The sequence below is a fragment of the Diabrotica virgifera genome, chromosome 9, assembly GCF_917563875.1.
Source record: "Diabrotica virgifera virgifera chromosome 9, PGI_DIABVI_V3a".
Lineage (NCBI taxonomy): Eukaryota > Metazoa > Arthropoda > Insecta > Coleoptera > Chrysomelidae > Diabrotica > Diabrotica virgifera.
Window position 1 is genome coordinate 20,930,152 of NC_065451.1, and position 16,478 is coordinate 20,946,629.

The following is a 16,478-nucleotide window of genomic DNA, read 5'->3' on the forward strand; positions in this document are numbered from 1 at the left end:
ATTCCGTAAACTGACAAAAGCCTATCTATCTGAAAGACCATATTATTCAATAGAAGAATTTCTTAATGAATAACTAAGAAAATTGGGTTTCATACGCAGTAGCTTAAACTGTCAATTCCTAATGTTGTATTTTAGTTGTTGTAAGTATGTTCAACTTTCAATTTGCAATGTATATAAATTTTGCAATTAATTGTTTTTGTCTTTGGTTTTATATCTTATTTACTGTATATTGACGATTTATCTAATTTTATTGAATTGTAGTTGTTATTTGTTATTTCTTGTTGATATTATTTTTCTTTTGACTGTATGTAAGCTTTGTCCATAAAATTGTAAAAATTTTCAGTGACAATAAAGCATATATTCTATTCTATCTAAAGTTTTTCAAAATCGGTTGTCAAATCACTGAGTAATTAATTTTTAAAATGAGCGGTGCAACGTGGATATCACATACCTAAATAACATAACTAAGCAAAATGATATTATATGTGATTTCCACATTGCATCTCTCATTTTAAAAATTATTTGCTCAGTTATTTGACAACCGATTTTAAAAAAATTTATATCGCTGGATAAGTAAATGACCGTTTTTTCAAGCTACAAAAAAATATACTGGGTGTTTCAATAAAAAAAGTCAACAACGTTTTTTATTTCAAAAATCCGCCATTTTTTATTTAAAAGCGATATAAAAAATGGTCATTTACATAAAAACTTGAACAAAACGGTCATTTACCTATCCAACGATATAAATTTGTTTAAAATCGGTTGTCAAATAACTGAGCAATTAATTTTTAAAATGAGAGATGCAATGTGGAAATCACATCAATTCGCTTAGTTATGTTATTTAGGTATGTGATATCTACGTTGCACCTCTTATTTTAAAAATTAATTACTCAGTGATTTGACAACCGATTTTGAAAAACTTTTTATCGATGGATAGGTGAATGACCTTTCTTTCAATTTACAAAAAAATATACTGGGTGTTCCATTAAAAAAAAAGTCAACAACGTTTTTTTTCAAAAATCCGCCATTTTTCTTTTCGTATTTGAAAGAGATATAAAAAATTCAATCCATTCAGACAAAAATTTTACTAAAATAAAACATTTCAGCGAAAACCGCATATTTCTAGCTTGAGTCGTTTAGAAGTTATAGGCAGTTAAAATGGGGGAAAATATAAGTGGACACCCGGTATAATAAAGAATGGCGGTACAGAGCCCAATTTCAGAAATATGTTAGTATGTGGAAATTACTATATAACTAAATAAAATATTGAAAAAAGGAGCCTGTACCGCCATTAAGAAAGACAAAAAAATACACTTTCTTCAAATAAACTTTTTTATCCCGTGCCTAGATTTTGTCACATTGGAACTACTAAAAATCGATTTTTTTATAACAATTAATCGAACGTCACTGACTTAGCAACATTTCGCGCCTATGTGTATAAAAATTATTGTTTTTGATAGTATAAACGTCACTGTCAGTGTCGAATTACCAACGCACTGTTGCCTCACTTTTGAAAGTTCGCAGAACTTTCGCAATCTTGGACCACGTTTGCTGCTACCTGTTGATCGCTACTGTGTGCTCTTAATGAAATAAACAAAATAACTATCCTATCAGAATTGCTAGGTTACAAGGGGAATTTTGGATAAAGAATCTTTCAAGAAAATATTATTTAACACAAATGAGTATTAGGAAAGGATAAAATTAGTTTTTGAATTGGCCATGGATATTTTAAAGTTTTTAAATAGAAGATAATATTTTAGATGTACAATTTATATTCAATAAATCGGGTCTAAGTTCGCAAATATGAACAAAACATTTTATATTGCACAATATAACTGTAGATCGGCTATCAAATAAATGCACTTTTAGAATATTTACTTCATAAATGTGAAATCAATCACCATCATCATTCTCTTTGCCTTATCCCTATGTGGGGTCGGCTTCCCTAATTGCATTTCTCCACACAATTCTATCTTGGGTCATATCAATGTTAATCCCCTTTACCAACATGTCCTACCTTATCGTCTCCCCCCAGGTCTTCTTTGGTCTTCCTCTCCTACTCCTTCCAGGAATCTGCACTTCAGCTATTCTTCGTATTGGGTGATTAACGTCTCGAAGTTGAACATGACCAAACCATCTTAACCTATGCTCTCTCATTTTGGCATCAATTGGTGCCACACCTAGACTTCCCCTAATATACTCATTTCTAATTTTATCCTTCTTTGTCACTCCACTCATCCATCTAAGCATTCTCATTTCCGCCACATGCATTCGTTGTTCCTCTTTCTTTTTCACTGCCCAACATTCAGTTCCGTGCATCATAGCCGGTCTTATGGCTGTTTTATAGAATTTTCCCTTCAGTTTCATTGGAAATTTTCTGTCACACAACACACCACTCGCTTCTTTCCACTTCATCCATCCAGCCCTAATTCTACTGCATGCATCTCCATCTATTTCTCCACACAATCAAGATGGCGCCGAACGATGCGCACGTGAAATTACTCCTCTCTGTAAATGATGAGAATTTTAAGGAAAAAGCATTCAAATGTTGCCAGAAAACTACTAACGTTATAGTGTGCATAAAATGTGGAAGTATTTTTCATTTATCTTGTTCATCAAGAAAAAAGCAGAAATGTATAAAGTTATGTGATACTAGAATTGTATGTGAGACATGTGAACAATCTGAAAATCCCAAAGGAAACTCAGTAAGTCATACTCAAGAGGTAAATGCACATATCCTACAGTTGGAAATTGATTTTCTAAAAACAATTTTAAGTGAAAAAGAGGAAAAATATAAAATTTTATTTGATAATAATCAATTGTTAAAAAGAACTAACGAGCTCCTTGAAGAAAAAGTAAAACAAAAAACTAAAGAACCTGAATTCAAGGTAATTAACGTTGACAAAAGAAAAAACTGGACTTCCCCTGGTAAAGATGATAAACAACTACAAAATGTTAATGACCTTACTAATAGTAAACAAACTGAATTAGTAGTGACTAAAATTCCTGCAGACGGAACGCTAGCGCGATCCTCAACATCGACAAACTTTGGAAATGAAGTGCCAAATGAAAAAAAATACATTACATCAAGACAAATGAGTGCCGCAATGCAAGAAGCCAAAACTCAAACTGTTTTACATAATCTGTTGAACACTGAAAATAATGCTCCGGTTCTTTCAGAGTCTTCAAGCAACGGTGCGTGGACACAGGTAGCTCATAGAAAAAAGAGGAAGTTCTTAGTTGGAAGTACCGAGTCACCTTGCAACATTGAGGCTGTTCCACAAATGATCAACCTACATGTGACTCGCCTAAAGCCTGATACAAAACCGGAGCAATTAGAAAAGTTCCTGGAAAATCATTTAGATGGCGTAAAATGCGAAATCCATCAGTCCAAAAAACCTGACATATATGCATCCATGAAAGTGACCATTAGACGAGACTTAATTAAGAATGCATGGAAGCGAGAAATCTGGCCCAGCGGAGCATTAGTCTCGTTTTTCAAGATGAGGAGGACGCTGTCGCATTAGGTGGGTCCTCAAGCAATACAACTATTTCACGTATAGTAAATGACTTTAAATTGAAGTTAATCTCGGTTAATGTACAATGTTTAACAAACAAACTTTTAAATCTTGAGCTTTTTTCTAATGCTGAAAAACCTGACATTCTATGTATTCAGGAGCACTGGTGTAATGAGGATAATATTAATCTTATTTATATCCCAGGGTACACTTTAGTAACCCATTTTACTAGAAAAAATAAAATACATGGTGGAACTCTTATTTTATCTAAATCTGGGACAGACAAGTATGCAGTCTCAGTCGTTGATTGCCGTAAATTCTCTGAGGAAGAAAGCTTTGAATGTTGTGCTGTGACTATTTTAATCAGTAACTGTAAATTTCTAGTCATTAATGTGTACAGAACGCCTAACAGCAATCTAGATTCTTTTATAAATAATTGTTTTAATATTTTAGGTCATTTTCACAACCGTGTTGATAAAATTTATCTCTGTGGAGACTTTAATATCAACTACTTAATTCAGAGCAATGAAAAACTTCGATTAGATGATCTTTTTCAATCGTTTGGTTTGTCTCTTAATATCCCAAATATACCAACACGTATTTTCATGAATAACAATAAAGTAACAAAAACAAAAATTGACTACATTGCTACTAATAATATCACTATGAATCATACTTGTCAAGTCAATCAACCCAATATGGGTGACCATCTTGCCATTATTTTTGACATTGTTGTAGGTCGTAATCAGGATAGGATGGAATCTAATATAAAACAGCAGTGTTTTAGGTGTTTAAATGATAATAATTTAGACATCCTAAAACAAGACTTAATGAGGATTGGTTTTTGCGAGGTATACAATGAAAGTAATACTAATAACGCTTTTATCGAATTTATGGATACTTTAAACTTTGCTATTACTTCAAACTGTCCCCTTAAAAGTAAAATAGGTAAGGACGTGCATAAAAGTAAAGGTTGGGTTGATCATGACATATATGCTAGGAGTAAACAATTAAAAAACCTATTTAATGAAGCTAAAAACTCTAATAATAGTAACATCTGGAATGAGTATAAAGCTACCAAGAAGGAATACAATAATCTTATTGCTGAAAAGAAAAGGGAATTCAATTATCTTCAAATTGTAAGTAGTAATAATAAACAAAAAACTATGTGGAGTATAGTAAATAAAACTATAGGGAGAAAGCAAAGTACTAATAAAATTAAACTCAAAATTGAAGACAAACTAATATCTGATGATAAAAATTTAGCTCAATATTTTGCATGCCATTTCAATGACAGAAATAATGCACTAAAAAATAGGCTTGACAATAACCCTCAAAACTGTACTTTATCACATAGGTGGACTATAGACAGTTTTGTTTATTTTCCAGTAACATCTGATGAGGTTCTTGATATTATTTGTGGTCTTAAAAATAAACATTCTTTTGGAAATGATGAATTAAACACAAGAATGATCAAACACATCAAGGATGTTATATCAGAACCGCTGGCATATTTAATTAACCTAGTATACAACACAGGTGAATTTCCTGAAAACCTAAAATTAAGTAAAATTGTTCCAGTATATAAAAAATCCGATCACACTTGTATTGATAATTATAGACCTATTTCTTTGTTAAATGTAATTTCAAAAATTTTTGAACGAGCTTACTACACTAGGATCATACAGTTTTTGGACAAAAATAATGCACTGTGTTCAGAACAGCATGGCTTTCGATCCGGAAGATCAACAGAGGGGGCTACTGAAGTATTTATGGAATCTGTCTATAGGCACCTTGATGATGGTCTTCTTGTAGTGGGTATCTTCTTTGATCTTTCCAGAGCATTCGACAGTCTTAAATTTGAATTTGTCCTTAACAAATTGTATGTCCACGGAATAAGAGGTAACATGTTAAATTTATTGAACTCATATCTTCTGGAGAGGAAATTCTATGTTGAATTAAACAAGGAAAGGTCAGACATCTTCAGTGTAGATGTAGGAGTGCCCCAGGGATCTGTGTTGGGACCACTGCTATTTCTTATTTTTGTCAATGACCTACCCGATCATATTACTCATGACCACATTGTAATGTACGCAGATGACTCATCTGTGATTGTATCAGCACATACATACGTAGAGCTTCAAAATAGAGTGTCAAGGGTTATCAGATTATTCCAAACATGGTGTACACAAAACTTGCTACAACTGAATATTGATAAAACATCGTATATACATTTTAGATGCAAACGAAATATGCCAGTTGTGTCTATTCCTGAAATTGTAAATATTCCAAACATAAAATTTTTAGGTGTATTCTTGGACCAGTTTATGAGTTGGGATGTTCACGTTGAATATGTTAATAAGAAACTAAATTGTTCATTCTATGCTTTGGTACAGTTGAAGAGAACACTCAGTATTAAAACTCTCATTAATGTATATTATTCTTTGGTTTATTGTCACCTTACTTATAATGTTACGTTATGGGGTAATTCCACAAAATCAGACACAGTGTTTATTAAACAGAAGAGAATTATTAGACTTATCTTCAATATTCCTTTTGGGCATACTTGTAAGCAAGTTTTCATTAATAACAATATCTTACCGTTGCCTTCCATATATATCTTGAAATCCATATTGTATATTAAGCATAATTTACATTCATTCAAGAGAAATTCTGATTTACATGCATACTCAACTAGGAATGCCAATCAGTTTGTTACTGTTGGTCACAAACTATCCAAATTTGAGAAGTCCACAGATTATGTGGGGGTCAGGCTATATAATCATCTTCCAAATGAAGTTAGATCTTTGCATCCGGTGAAATTCAAAAGAATTGTGAAAAGTATACTATGTAAACATGCATTCTACAGTGTAGAAGAATACTTAGCAACTAGATTGCTGTTATGAGTTCTGTCTAATATTAATAATTTTCATATTTATCAATGTACATTATGTTAAATCTAAAATTTAAGTGTATGTATAGGTATTTGATTATGTGTCTGTGACTATATTGTGTTGTATATCTGACGTGTATATCCATCTTTATGATGGCAGCTGTAAAGCTATACCAATAAAGTATTCTATTCTATTCTATTCTATTCATTACTCTGTAATACCGATCCTAGGTACTTAAAACTATTGCTTTTCACAATCATTTCACCGTCCAAAGATACCATTTTATTTGTAGTAACTCCATTTTTAAATGAACATTCCAAATACTCTGTTTTTGTCCTACTAAGTTTTAAACCTTTTTCCTCCAGAGCTTGTCTCCACTGTTCCAGTTTTTGTTCTAAGTCTCTTTCACTATTTCCTATCAACACTACATCATCAGCATACATTAGGCACCATGGAATACTACCCTGTAGTTTAGCTGTTATCTCGTCCAAAACTAATGAGAATAAATAAGGACTAAGCACCGATCCTTGGTGCAATCCTACTTTCACCTGAAATTTATCAGTCTCTCCCACACCTGTCCTAACACTAGTCGTTACTCCCTCATACATATCTCTCACAATCTTTACATATTCGCCAGGGACTCCTTTCTTATTGAGTGCCCACCACAGAATCTCTCGAGGAACTCTATCATATGCTTTCTCAAGATCAATGAATACCATATGAGCGTTGGTCTCTTTATTCCTGTATTTTTCCATCAGTTGCCTTATAATGAAAATTGCATCTGTTTTTGATCTGCCCTGCATAAAGCCAAATTGATTATCGGATATTTCGGTTTCTTCACGTATCCGTCTATCGATTACTCTCTCCCATATTTTCATGGTGTGGCTAAGTAGTTTTATAGCCCTGTAGTTTGTGCATTGTTGTATGTCTCCCTTGTTTTTGTAGACAGGTACTAATATACTGCTTCTCCATTCGTCTGGCATTTGTCCAACTTCCATAATTCTATTAAATAGACCTGCTAGCCAACTTATTCCTGTCTCTCCCAATGCTCTCCATACTTCCCCAGGAATATCATCTGGTCCGACTGCTTTTCCTTTCTTTATTTTTTGGAGCGCTTGAGCCACTTCCTCGTTTGTTATTCTGGTAACCATTGCTGTTACTGTCTCCGTTAACTGCACAGGCTGTCTGTCAAATTCTTCATTTAATAAACTGTCAAAATACTTTCTCCATCTCTTTTTGACATCCTTTTCGTGAATTAGTATTTTATTATTTTCATCTCGGATACATCTAAATGTGAAATCAATATACAGTAAAATTGAGTTGTCTGCAACCGTCAAGAGAAGACACGACAAACATTCGTTAATGCGGTGCAAGTGAAATTAAGGGTTTTTGTTAACTCTGTTCAGGTATACTTCTTATAGGTCTTCTTTCAGAGATTTAGTTTAAACCAAATATTTATTATAGCTAACTGTGTAGGTTACAATGATTGTTAACTAATTCTACTACTCAAAAAAGGAGATAAAAACAACCACAAAGCTATAAAGGTATTAACTTATTAAATACTACCATAAAACTTACAACTAAAATTTTACAAGAACTAAAATGAATCAGAGGATAAGTTTAGTAGACAAACAGGGTTTTCATACTAGAAAATTGTGTACAGATGCAATATTCGGCATAAAGCAAATTACTGAAAAATCACTAGAGTATAATATGTAATGGACCAGTATTTCTATGTCTGATTGACTTGAAGAAAGCATTTGACAGAGTAAGACTCAAAAATGTAATCCATCTTGTGTATACCTAATAGAGAAATTCACCAGGGGGGACTGATTGAGCCCTATGCTCAACGAATCCCAAACATGCTCAAAGTGTCAACAAAGGAAGAGGGTACAATACAATAGGAAACAAAGAGGTAAAAATATTCTGTTTCGTAGATGATGCAATATTTATAGCACAATATTTCAGGGGGGTCATTGAGCCCTATGCTCAACAAGTCCCAAACATGCTCAAAGTGTCAACAAAGGATACACAATAGGAAACAAAGAGGTAAAAATATTCTGTTTCGTAGATGATGCAATATTGATAGGACATGATAAAGATAGTCTGCAAAAATTAGTCCATAAATTTAACATAAGAGCAAAAGAATTCAATATGACAATCTCATCTCAGAAACTAAAACAATAGTAATAAGTAAAAAACCAATCAGATGTAAAACAGAAATTGATGGCATCAGTATTCTGCTGTGCTTAGCCAAAACGCTGTATCTACAGAGACATCACATTCGAGTAAAATCGATTTTTGTTTAGGAATTCGTCTACATTTACACAGGATACTGCAGAAGGTGCGGTGTGTGTAATGTGTTTTGGCTTAACTTACATCATTTTTAGTAAGGAAATAAGATAGATATGCACATTTGGGTTAGAAAGAAGTAAAAATTTAATTTTTTCAGATTTTTGCAGATACAGCGTTTTCGCTAAGCACGGCAGTATTAAATAAGTGTTCAGGTTAATCAATTTAAAAAAGTTACTTATCTTGTTTCAGTTTACATAAAATCCACACAATATAATATATTGATTTCGAATATGTATTATTCTAAGTTAGGGTGACCAAATGTATGGTAAAAACGGGATTGTCCCCATTTTTAAACTGCAAAATCCTTGTTTTTATTTATTATACGCCCCACATTTTAAATTAAATTACATATATTCATATCGTCCCTACCATTTCCAACTATCGAATGTGAAAAATCGGGGAAAAAAAATTCTTGTTATTGTAGCTTGATTAGGAGCACGGGAAATATACTGTTTAAACTAACAAATATGAGCATTTTTCCATTTGGTTGACTTCAAACTGACGAAAATGGTATATTCGATACTTTTGTTTGTATAAATATAACTAAAGGTACATACTTATATTTATTTTGTACAACGCTAAATGTCAAATGTGTCACATTCGTTAGTTTGTGTTGTAATTTATTCAACAGTTATTCAAATATAATTTATAAACTGTCGAAAATGCTAAACTGCTGAGAAGAACAAAATGCATGACATGTGTTTACAATTTGTGTGAATTTTGTTTCAGTATCGCTTCCAAGAAATTCTTGTGAGGCAGTTTATGATTTCATTTTAACGGATTTTCATTATTTGATTATACACTTATTCGCTACTTTGAAACATCAGACCAAAACAAATCTTTGATTAATACAAAAAGCAAAGTAACGAATGTGATTTTTTTGGAAAGAAAAAAATGATAAGCAGTTCAAATTTGTTATCAATCTAACAAGGATTAAACAAAACATTACATACCGTAATTTCGGGTGACTTTGGCCCGCTAGGGTGACTTTGGCTCATTTTGGGAAAAATATATTTTAGCAACTAGGGCAATTGTACAATAAATTATCAAGTAAATTTCATTATACCGCACCATCAGTACCATATGAACTGTTTGAAAATTGTAATAAATTATGCTAATACTTGTTATGTTACGAAAAAAACGAATTTCTAAAATTTGGTCATTCCACATAAGATTTTTTGACTGCAAAAATTGGTTGGCAACCAATAATACTTCCAAGAGTAAGATTAATTGCATAGTGGCATATTGAAAATCTGTGAATTCTTAACCTCCGTGCATCGTTATTTCAGTCTAAACATAGACAGTAAGACGGTCGGATATTATTTTGCAAGGTGCTACAAAATTTAACGGTTTTCGGGTGACTTTGTCCCAGTTTGTTGATTGTTGGATTTTGGTCATTGGTTGCTTCTATATTAAATTAAAGTAAGTAAATGCTGATTTTAAATTTGCTTTTAGCCTTGTAACAACTGCAGGGTTTATTAACTTGCAGATACTTCGTCTAATTCTTCATTTAGTGAGAGCTATAGGGATAATGAAGATCTACATAAGCTTTCCATTGGAGTTGGAGACTTCGTAATCGTATCTGACTACTTTGACAGCTTTCCAGGAAAATTCGATGGATTTGTAAGAGGTAGTAATAACTGTTACGGTTGGGTGCAAGTAATGGTACTGGGTGAAAGAAGTTTATGGCAATGGCCCGAAGTCTCCATAAGAAAATCCTACCACTTGGCTAATGTTGATTTCACTGAGCCATTGGAACTTGTAGATAACCGATATTTCTTTCCAGATTTAAAAAAAAGCTTGTAAATCGTTTTATTGTTCATTTTTTGTTAAGAAATGATGTTTTTTGTTAACCTAGGGTCCTATGTAAAGTTTCATGTTAGTTTTAGTTTTTCTTTGTTTGAAATTTAAATAAATTTTTTTCACCTAACAAAATGTTTGTTTCTGATTCATCTGGTAGGGTCACTTTAGCCCGAACAATAATAATCACAGAGAATAAATATAAAATGTAGCTTGAGACAAAGTCACCCGACACTAGCGGGTGACTTTGCACACCATATTTTTATTTTTTTTTATAATACAGGAAGCGCTTTTTTGTGTTTTCGTGTAATTTTTCCAAAAGAGTAGTTATAGACTCAAATACACATAAATAAAGAAACATACTTTTATGTATTCAAAAAACTGAAATCTACATTTAAACTTCGAAAGTGAGTCAAAGTCACCCGAAATTACGGTACAAAAAATATAAAAATTTTCCTATTTATCAATGCGCTGATTTAGGAGTCTCTAAAAAGGGTTATTTTGCTCTCCTGAAAAGTACCACTTTTCACATTCGATAGTTGGAAATGGCAGGGATGATATGGAAATTGAAAAAAGGTTTATGTCCCAAATTAACTTGCAAAGAGCACATGATTAGTCATTGGAGGCCCCTGAAGAGTATCGCCTTCAAACCCTCTTTCGATGTGTCCCGTTTTTTCAAGTTTATGATTTGGTCACCCTATTCTAAGTCAACACTACATTTACCCAAGATGTTAATTACACTGCTAATAGCTCAAATTAAAGGAAATTTTCCTCAAAGTATCATAATTTTTATAAACAAAGTTAAAGTTAGTCTATATTCATTGTTATAAATGTTACAACACTACTTGTAGGATAAAAAATAATAACCTGTGTTCAAGTAATTGATCTCATAACTTACCTATCTTCCTGAACCTCAAACAACCCTTTCTGCTCAACATTTGCTGAGCAAACGGTAAGAAGATACTCAACAATTTCCGTCTGTCCTTTCTTGCAAGCGATAAACAGTGGAGAACAACCCTTTTTCACTCTATTCACTATGTCCCTTCTGGTTTCTGGGGAGCACTTTTCCAGTCTGTTCCGAAGGCCATAAGGTAGCATTGCGCCAGGTACAGCATGTTTACATTCCTCAATTAGCTCGTGGAATATCAAATCTCTCTCGGTGATAGGATCTAGCTTCTTCATTTTTATTCTTGTGTCTTCTATAATTCTGTAAAAGGTTTGTTTTGATTGTGATAACAACTGCACTGCACTCGCACTGACAAATGGTCACTGACACTGACACTGTCATATGTCAAGTTCCAAATGCAAACTAAACTAAAATTCTAAAATCTAAAATTCACCTTTATGAAACGATACCAGTAACGATACGAAGGTTAAATAGGAAAGCACCAGTAAAAATAACTGTACATTAGAATACACGTGCATTTGCTAAATACTCATTTACTTGTAATGAGCCAGCTGTTAACTTATTTAGCTCTTACAGTGTTGCCAACAGGAGGGAAATTTCCCTTTTTGCGGGAATTTTTAATACAAAAGAAAGTTACAACTCAAAGGGAATTTTATTTTTAACATAAAAAAGATACCATAATAAAAATTACTTAAGAAGTAAAAATCTTCCTCTGTAGATGGTATATAATTTTATTAAAAAATTTTTCTAAAAAAGATCCAAGTTGGAATCAAAGTACATCACACAAACGTTTTCGGTCTTATCAGACCATCATCAGGTTTAACTCCAGATCCAAATCAGTTGAAACTAGCTACATAATTTGGTCACATGACCTTTTAATTACAACATTTGAGTATTTGAGCCAACTGGGCTAAATTAAAAGTGACACTAAGTCGATGTTTAAAGATTAAAAAACTTTTATATTAGAATGTAGTCTTCATCTTTACTTTAAACTTCATGGTTAATGTGCTTGGAGACAGCAGGGAACAGACTGATTTTTTTTATATTTGATTTTTTTAATCAGTCTGTTTCCTGCTGTCTCCAAGCACATTAACCATGAATAGTGCGGCAGATTCGTGCAAATATTATAAAAATTGCACATTTAATGATACAAGCATATAATTTGGTCCACAGGTTCAAATTTAGATATGAGGCCATCTCAGATTTTGCCTTTTACAAAAATGGCGGTCATTCAAAATGGGCGACTATACATATGTGACTAATAGCACGATATCTTTTGAACGAAAAGTCCGATTTCAATCAAATTTGGTACATAGGTTCTTTTTGTGATTTACAAGATCGATGTCGTGAACTCGAAGAATCGGTTTACCAGAAGTTGTATTTTTTCTGGTTTTTTATGTAAAACTATTTTATATTATGTAAATAATTTATTTTCAATTTTTTCACCCTGTATGTATTAATTTTTCAAAATGGTAATACCACCGTTGAAAAGAGCGTAAGAATATGTTTTAAGAAATATTTTGAACTTTTTAGTTATGTTAATTACCATTTAATAAATGCATAACTTATCTTCACATGTACCTATTTGTGGCAGATTCATGCAAATATTATAAGAATTATTGTGCATTTAATGGTAGAAGCATATAATTTGGACCGCATATACTACACATACAAAAGTTCAAATTTAGATATGAGGCCGTCTCAGGTTTTGCCTTTTACAAAAATGGCGAGCATTCAAAATGGCGGCTACACATATGTGAATAATAGCACGATAACTTTTGAACGAAAAGTCCGATTTAAGCCAAATTTGGCATCAAGGTTTTTTTCTGATGAACAAGATCGAGGTCTTGAACCGGAAGAATCGGTTTACCGGAAGCTGTGTTTTTACTGTTTTTTATGTAAAAATATATTGTTTTTTTTTTAATTTTTTTAATTCTTTCACCCTGTATATATTAAGTTTTCAAAAAGATAATACCGCCATTGAAGATAGTGTAAAAATATTTTTTAGGAAAGATTTTGAACTTTTTATTTATGTTAGTTACCATTTAATAAATGCATATCGTATCTTCACATGTACCTATGTTTCGTTTTGAATGCCCGCCATTTTTGTAAAAGACAAAATCTGAGATGGCCTCATATCTAACTTTGAATCTTTGTATATGTAGTGTGTGTGGTCCATATTATATTCTTTTACCATTAAATGCACAATAATTCTTATATTATTTGCACGAATCTGCCGCACATAGGTTCATAGGTACATATGAAAATACGTTATGCATTTATTAATTGGTAATTAACATAACTAAAGAGTTCAAAATATTTCCTAAAAACTACTTTTACACTCTTTTCAACGCCGATATTAACTTTTTGAAAAATCAATACATACAGGGTGAAAGAATTAGTAAAAAAACAACATATTTTTACATAAAAATCAGGAAAAACACAACTTCTTGTAAATCGATTCTTCTGGTTTAAGACCTTGGTCTTACACATCAAAAAAAGAACCTATATACCAAATTTGGTTGACGTCGGACTTTTCGTTCAAAAGTTATCGTGCTATTAGTCACATATGTACAGTCGCCAACTTGAGAATGCCCGCCATTTTTGTAAAAGGTAAAATCTGAGATGGAGTTATATCTAAATTTGAACCTTGATGGGTGTAGTATACGTGGTCCAAATTATGTGCTTCTACCATTAAATTCACAATAATTCTTATAATATTTGCACGAATCTACCGCACATAGGTAAATGTGAAGATACGTTATGCATTTATTAAATGGTAATTAACATAACTAAAAAGTTCAAAACATTTTTTACAAAATATTTTTACGCTCTTTTCAATTGCGGTATTACCATTTTAAAAAATTAATATACAGGGTGTCCAGAAACTCTACCGACAAACGAAGACAGGAGATTCCTCAGGTAATTTTAAGACAATTTAACCAAATTCACCCAGTCCGAAAATGCTTCCTAAGGGAGCTAGAGCTCTTTGAAAATGGCGTTTTGTAACTAGTTTTTCTTAAATACCTCCAGAACGCTTCTAGTTAGAAAAACAAAAATTTGTACGCATATTTATCTTCCAGAGATAAATCGATTCCATCCATTGCGAATTTATAGTACCGGTCATAGGCGTCCGTTTTGGGTAGGGTAACGGTTATTTTATCGCATAACTTTTTATCTTTATATTTTAAGCATCTTTTACTTTGGGTTATTAAATTGTGAGGTATGCTAGTACTAAAAGATACTTTTGACTTAAGTCGGTAGGACACACCGTTTTCTAGAAAAATCGATTTGAAAATTTTTCGTCTCTTGAATTTGAAAAAAAATTGAAAAAAAATTTGAAAAAAAAACGGTGTATTTTACCAACTTGAAGCAAGAGGAACTTTTACTACTAGAATACCTCACAATTTAATAATCTAGTGTCAAAAATGCTTAAAAATTAAAGACAAATAAGTTATGCGATAAAATAACCGTTGACCTACCCAAAACCGACGCATATGACCGATGCTAGAAATTCGCAATTAATGAAATCGATTCATCTCTGGAATATAATTGAACGTACAAGTTTTCTTTTTTCTAAATACAGTAGTTTTTTTTGAAAATTTTTTTTGAAATTTAAAAAACGAAAAATTTTCAAATCAATTTTTCTAGAAAACGGTGTATCCTATCGACTTGAAACAAGAGTACCTTTTAGTACAAGAATACCTCACAATTTAATAATCCAGAGTCAAAAATGCTTAAAAGTTAAAGACAAAAAAGTTATGTGATAAAGTAACCGTTGCCCTACCCAAAACGGATGCCTATGACGGTACTAGAAATTTGCAATGGATGGAATCGATTTATCTCTGGAAGATAAATATGCATACCAATTTTTGTTTTCCTAATTAGAAGCGTTCCTATTTAAGAAAAACTAATTACCAGACGCCATCTTCAAATAGCTCTAGCTCCCTTAAGCCAAGCGTCCACAGACCCGCATCGTACGCAACGGATTTTAGTTTGCCTTACAATTATTGCCGATAATGCGATCCGTACGATGCGGATCAGTGGACGCGGTTACATAAGTTTCTGTACAAGGCAAACTAAAATCCGTTGCGTACGATGCGTCCGATGCGTACGATGCGGGTCTGTGGACGCTTGCCTTTAGGAAGCATTTTCGGACTAAGTGAATTGGGTTAAATTGTCTTAAAATTATCTGAGGAATCGCCTGTATTCGTTTGTCTGTAGAGTTTCTGGACACCCTGTATAGAGGGAAAAAATTGAAAAAAAAAACATATTTTTACATAAACAACCAGTAAAAACACAACTTCTGGTAAACCGATTCTTCTGGTTCACCATTATCCATCTTGTGAATCAAAAAGAGAACCTATATACCAAATTTGGTTGAAATCGGACTTTTCGTTTAAAAGTTATGGTACTATTAATCTCAAATGTATAGGGGCCATTTTGATTGCCCGCCATTTTTGTAAAAGGCAAAATCTGAGATGGCCTCATATCTTAATTTAAACCTTTATATGTGTAGTATATGTGCTCTAAAGATAATCTACTTTTGCCGATCGGTTTCGAAGTTTATTAGAAAGGATTTGAGACAAGTCAAGATTTAAATTCTTGGTTTGAAGGGATCTAAGTCGGTGGTCTTCAAAAGACGCCGTAGGCTGCGTACAGCGTCACGCCGTATGCAGAACATTCTTCGCAAGGTCCACATTTTGAAGGACTCCAATTTATTAATGGAGGATAATTTCAACATCCATGTCTTCACGCCGTATAATAACAATATGGACCCTACATAGCACTTAACCATTCTGTAACGGAAATTGAAGGAAATATTGCGGTTACAAAGTAGCGGTTTAAGTTTAATAAAAGCTTGTCTTGCTTGTTCGGTACGGCATTTTATTTCTTGTTGAGAATCCCATTGGTCATTCACCATCATTTCCAAGTATTTGAATGTTTTCAATTGCTCGATTGGACTATTATCTACTTGCAGTTGTACCTACCTACTCTTAAAAG

At 32.7% G+C, this 16,478-nt stretch overlaps 1 protein-coding gene and 1 long non-coding RNA gene across 4 annotated transcripts in view; one reads left to right on the forward strand and one right to left on the reverse strand.

The window, feature by feature from the left end:
- The window catches only part of LOC114331195 (protein fem-1 homolog CG6966), a 144,421-nt gene that overhangs the window by 88,126 nt on the left and 39,817 nt on the right, over nt 1-16,478 (reverse strand). The window contains exons 1-2 of one of the 3 annotated variants that reach the window (XM_050661643.1): nt 11,908-11,979; nt 11,466-11,774 (exon numbers count right to left, since the gene is read on the reverse strand). In XM_050661643.1, coding sequence (XP_050517600.1) covers nt 11,466-11,749 — 284 coding nt within the window. In that variant the 5' untranslated portion in view covers nt 11,750-11,774; nt 11,908-11,979. The other 2 variants (XM_050661644.1, XM_050661645.1) reach the window with 2 other exon arrangements.
- LOC126892175 (uncharacterized) lies at nt 9,877-10,702 on the forward strand. The gene is made up of 2 exons (XR_007700705.1): nt 9,877-10,189; nt 10,257-10,702. It is a non-coding gene; the product is annotated as an uncharacterized LOC126892175 (long non-coding RNA).